At 46.0% G+C, this 5,614-nt stretch overlaps 1 protein-coding gene across 1 annotated transcript in view; it reads left to right on the top strand.

Annotated features, from left to right (window-relative positions):
- The window catches only part of LOC113214843 (myrosinase 1-like), a gene marked incomplete in the record, with an annotated part of 39,064 nt that overhangs the window by 27,017 nt on the left and 6,433 nt on the right, over positions 1-5,614 (top strand). Inside the window, 5 exon segments of the mRNA XM_052274338.1 lie at positions 501-628; positions 713-847; positions 1,027-1,336; positions 1,435-1,674; positions 1,767-1,936. Coding sequence (XP_052130298.1) covers positions 501-628; positions 713-847; positions 1,027-1,336; positions 1,435-1,674; positions 1,767-1,936 — 983 coding nt within the window.

The following is a 5,614-nucleotide window of genomic DNA, read 5'->3' as shown; positions in this document are numbered from 1 at the left end:
CCCCCCCCTCTCTTCTCCCTTTCGGAGTACCCTATAAACTTTTGCTCAGTCTTTGCCAGCATAGATATTGTACCAAAATTTGTGGAGTGCCATAATGTACTCAGGTACACTGTCCGGTCAAATCTGCACTATACCACCTCCCGGTCCTTAAGTTTCAAATACGACTGAACCAAACACTGGTCAGTACTATACTTAAAAAAGGGTCCAGGCTATCCAAAACGGAAGTTGGAACAGAACAAACTCGCTGATTTTTCGATTTCCGTTTCGCCGCTGATAGGTCAAGCTGGCCTTGTGCCTCTCCGGCCTTCCAGGTATGAGAAACTTTCAGATAAGTTTCGAGCTTGTCTAAAATTTAAGAGGATAGAATCGGGCCAAATTACCACGACAGTTTCGCTTAGTCACCGGACGCACATGCATCAGTCAATTTGTTCATTTTCACTTCCGTTTAGATAGCCTGGAACGTCCTGTTTGGAAGGTGCTCATTTTTTGCAAATTTTCAGGCAAAGCCGAGAGTGTGATGGATCATCTAGTACAAAACTTTCCTTCAATGTACCAAGAGACAAATGAAGTTTCAGCAGAACATTACAAGCACTACAAAGAAGACCTTGCTCTTGCTAAGGAGTTGAAAGTATGAGTCTTTGTACCATTGTATTAATTCTTGTAGCCAGAAACGTGGTCTTTAACTTCATATGTACTCTCTTGTAATTTATAGTTCACAACGCACCGATTTTCTATATCTTGGTCGAGAATTTTTCCTACTGCTGACAGAAAGACACCAAATATGGAAGCTGTCGCATACTATCGAGACTATATAAAAACGATTCGAGAAAATGGGATGGAGCCTTTCGTAAGTACATTGAAAACTCTTGGTATCACTGTGATCCCAAACATGCTGAAAATCCAGTGTTGCTACAGAACGGTGTTAGATTTTAGTAGGAGCTTTGGCTTAACTCAATCTCTTTTTCCTTACTGGCTCACCACAATTTAGAGTCCTGTAAAGAATGTATTCCTGTTGTTTGGTTTTAGGTCACGATGTTTCACTTCGATCATCCATATTCGCTAGAGGCAGAAACTGGAGGCTGGAAAAATAGAACAATGGTTGATAAGTTTCTGGAGTACGCAGAATTCCTATTCGAAACATTTGGCGATGATGTAAAATACTGGAGCCCAATTAACGAAGGCAACATGTACTGCATTTACATCCCACCAGAATTAGGGGCCTCTGGTATCGAATTTTACGACCCTCACACGTTCTACGAATGTTTACACAATACAATCCTAGCCCACGCTTACGCATACCGCCTATACAAAGAAAAGTTCTACAAAACGCAGCAAGGTACTGATACAATATTGTATTTTAAGTCATTTGCGTGAACACATTTTGTTGCTCCCGTTACACTTTCTTATACTTTATCTCTTTACTGTCTGACTTAGGAAAAGTTGGCATATCTGTTTTAATGTGGCCAGCAACTCCGAACACTCAAGACTACAAAGACAGTATTGCTGCAGACATATTTAACAATTTATTCTCTGGAACTGCTGTGGATCCAGTTGTGCACGGAGACTACCCTCCCCTCAGCCGGTACTTGATTGACAAACGGTCAAACGAGATGGGCCTCCAAAGATCAAGACTTCCACATTTCACTTCAGAAGAAAAGACATTGTTGGCTGGTGGTAAGCACTCAATCACCATACCAATAATAGTTGGGCAGCGTCGAGCAATGTGACGCCTCCCCATTTACGCGACGCATTTTCTGTTACTCCAGGCAGTCCAGCGACTGATTTCATTGCACTTAACCTGTACAGTGGTTTTAAAGTGGAGTACGTTAAAGACGCATCTGATCACGGGGTGACTCCCTTGGCGCAGGAGTTGCTTCAGCCCGTGCTTGACGACATGGAACATGTAAAACTGATATCTGGAGGTACCTTCGATTCGGTGAGTCGTCTGGTGTTTCAGAGCAGATGGTCCGACTGTTGACGTTAATGACGGAGGAAACCAAGGTTGTGTTGCTTAGCTCAGTAATATGGCATTTACTAGGCACCAAAAATATGAAAGTCAAACTCAAACTGGTTTAGTCCAAACCTGAAACTTTGCCATGCGTGAGGCAAAAGAGAGGGTCGAGCAGAGCACAGTGGGAATTCATATGCCCGAAGAATTTTGAAATCTGCATTGGTCGACAATGCCATGCTCAGGGTTGGACTATTTGAGAGCTAGGGTGAGACAGTGCTCTGGATCGGTGGGAGTCATTTGAGCCACGGGTAGCCCTTGGGAGGGGGTACACACTCTTTTAACGGTGTACCCGCGAGGGGGTGGGGTGCCGGAGCGCCTCTATGCGCGACGTGAACTAGACCCCATAGGGATCAGTTTGAGCCCCGGGTCGCGTTCCTCGGTCACACTGCTGCCGAGTAGTGAGGCTGCAAAGGTGCGGTACCCGGACGGAGCCGTTCTGTACTAGACACGAAAAGTCCCGTGCGCACCGGGTTAGCTTTGTCGCTGAACGTTGGGACTTTGCACACGACCTCTCTCATAATTATAATCTTTCGAAACAAAGACCGTTCGAACAAAAAAAAATGTTGGTGCGGGCTACCGCTTATGTAAATTTAAGCAAAAGAGCGGGCTAAAAACCGGCGTGAGAGTGAGAAAATGCGTCTCTAGGTTCTCTCGCCCTTCGGTCGCGGGCACAGACGACACTTACTATTGCTATGAAATAGTTACCTGCTCGTAGTAAGCCGAAACACGCGAGTAGTTTAGACAATGCGGATGTGTCCCTGTCAATAAAGCATTCAGGTCGATTCAGGTAAAGCTGAAATGCAGAATAATGCATGGAACAAGGAAACGGAAGTCAACATGTTAAAGCATAGCGATTTCCGTTTTCTTCTTCCCTGCACTCTTGGACGGGTAGCCACCAACTTCCTACATTCTAGTGGTACAACTATTAACCCGCGCCTGCGCCCCTCTGGACTGCCCATTGTTGTTGGCAACCGTGCCCGTCCGCCCGAGTGCCTCACCGGTACGTACCCTCGCCCGAGCCAGCACTCGGTCCCCTTACTGGGCAGAGCTGTGCGCGCGAGCCAGATTCTGGCTCGCGCTGCCTCGCGCAGTTTTGTGCGAGCCAGAATCTGGCTCGCGCGAACCTGGCACCTTCGGCAATCTACGGGTCCCTTCCAGAGTTGTGCGATTTTGAAGGGACCCTAAGATTGCAGAAGGCACCTGGCTCGTGCTGGCTCACACAAACTGCGCGAGCCAGCGCGCGAGCAAGAATCTGGCCCGCGCGCACAACTCGGTTTCTGGGTAGGACCACGCCAACCAGAAGGCATGTTTAGAGAAGTCTGAACACTGTGATCTAAGCAACGTTAGAGAAAGAAAGGTTAATATTTCGATTCAAGGGTAGTCTTTGATGCATTGTCAATAAAAAAAAATAAAAATAAAGTCGCAGCGACCAATGTTAGGACTAGCCGTAAACGTAAGCTATTCAGTCGTCTTCAAATTCCTTCTGAAGGTTAGCGGCAAAGTATACTTATTTATTTAATTTTCCGGAAAACCAGACTCGAGTGCCAATAATTTAAAAGTGTTCCTGGTTATACTCAAAAAGCTCTTTCTAATGGCACCAGTGCTGCCAGAAAAGTAGGCAAAACCCACCCAACACACAGCTGTGTGAAATAGTCGGTATCTACGCCTGCCTACTAGACAACATCTACACATTCGAGGTTTTGCCTAGTAGGCAGGCGTAGATACCGACTATTTCACACAGCTGTGTGTTGGGTGCACTGTAAGAAATCCTGTGCTAAATCATTGCTAAGACCACAGAACTGGAACCACACCTAAAACACAGTGCGGACTGTGGTGGGCTACACCACAGGGTTTTTCTGTTGACCGGCTCAGTCTGTGACTCGTCTATGGTTCGAGGCGTCTCTGTTCGTTCTTAGCTCTCGCTGATGACCCGCCGCGCTCCAGGAACCATATGCTGGAGGATTACGCCAATGTGTATCTTCGTGTGCCCGCGCGGAGACTGGAGATTTTTTGAGGGGGGGTTAAGAGTTTGGTCCTCCGAAGGGCCAGTAGTGTCCAAAGGCCTTGCGGCGAACGAGCCTTCGGGCTCAAGGTCCTCCATGGCCCTTAGAGCAGAAGACCTTCTCCAGCGAAACATATGAGCTTGAACTTAAACCATTTGAACCGTGCCAGCGCCAGTACTGCCTTTTATTACTAATTTTTCATCACACTATTTTACTGTGATTGTGAAAGCACAGAACTTTCGTGTGGTAGTTCTGTGGTTTATCACAGGATTGAGCACTGGCATACTGTGGTATCTCCGTGCTTCACACAGGATTGAGCACAGACAGGCTGTGTAATTAATTGACGCACTTTTTTCTGTGAAAATCCTGTGCTTTTTTCTGACAGTGTGGGTTTTGCCTACTTTTCTGGCAACACTGAATGGCACATAAGAGTGACTCATCGGCTCTGAGTCACTTTGCTTTACTATTACCGATGTTTACAATCAAATATTGTGTGCAATTTGTGGCCTCCATCGGTCACAGTCAATTTAGAGGCGCGCGCAGACGGGCGCGGCAGTGGCAGATTAACACAATGAAATAAAATTTGCCCAAAACGACAAAGAACACGTCTACAGATTTTACGGATAGTATTTTCAGTATCGGTCTCAAAGTTTAAGTTTCCGAGCACAACTAGGTTTGAAACTCGGGGGAAAATCACTTGCAAAATTTTCGTACACCTTTCCCCGTAACGCAAAACAGGTGCCAAAATAGTCACACAATAACCCGAAATACCGTGAAGTAACCGAAACGGCAGGAGATAGACCAGGACCCAAGTAATTTCCCCCTCGATGAAACTATAATCAAGTCGCAAAGCCGGACTGGCTACATAGTGCCCGCTCTACATTTTTGGAAACGGCAAAGTTGTATCAAGCGACAGGGGGTACTCATGGTCAAAATAAAGGAAGTGGCCCGAGGAGGCATTCAAAACATACGTTTTATGAGCGTTCAAATTTGCCTTAAGGGAGGCAGCCCGCGACACAGTTTTCACCGTTTTTCGCTCTTTCTCGCCCGTTTTGACCAAATTTCAGGCCGGATCTTCTTCACAGAAGCCCGCCCGCCTGGGCCTAGCTTCGTACATTAATCTCGTCTTTTCTTTTTCCACAATTTTACAGATAAAGATACGGCAAAGCTAGGGGCAGGTTTTGATTCAGAATGCGCTGTTTTAGGAGGGAATTTCTTTGGCAATTTAAGATTTGACGCCTCCTTGACCGTCTTTATGTATATAGGGTCATCTTCCCCGTATTGTTTTCGAAAAAACACTCTAGCGCCCAAACAGTGCAAGATACAGCCAAACGGACAAAAACTTTTGCCCAAAGGGTTCTACTTTCACGATTTACCACCTACCTTTTCGACCAACCCCTATTTCCTTGGTAACCACTTTCGCCCCCTTACAAGGGAAGGTTTTTAGGTGGTACACACCAATTTCGCTGGGCGCGATACATATTGCAGGGGACATCTGTAGATTAAGATTGGCACCAGTTTTAGCTGCCCATACTATGTTTTTCGTTTGTTTTGGACAATTTTTAGTAAGAAAACATCATAAAAGCAGCAAAAATGTGAT

Source organism: Frankliniella occidentalis, unplaced genomic scaffold (genome assembly GCF_000697945.3).
Source record: "Frankliniella occidentalis isolate FOCC.00 unplaced genomic scaffold, Focc_3.1 Scaffold379, whole genome shotgun sequence".
Classification (NCBI taxonomy): Eukaryota; Metazoa; Arthropoda; class Insecta; order Thysanoptera; family Thripidae; genus Frankliniella; species Frankliniella occidentalis.
The sequence above is the reverse complement of the archived record's forward strand: the minus strand, read 5'-3'. Positions and strand labels throughout refer to the sequence as shown.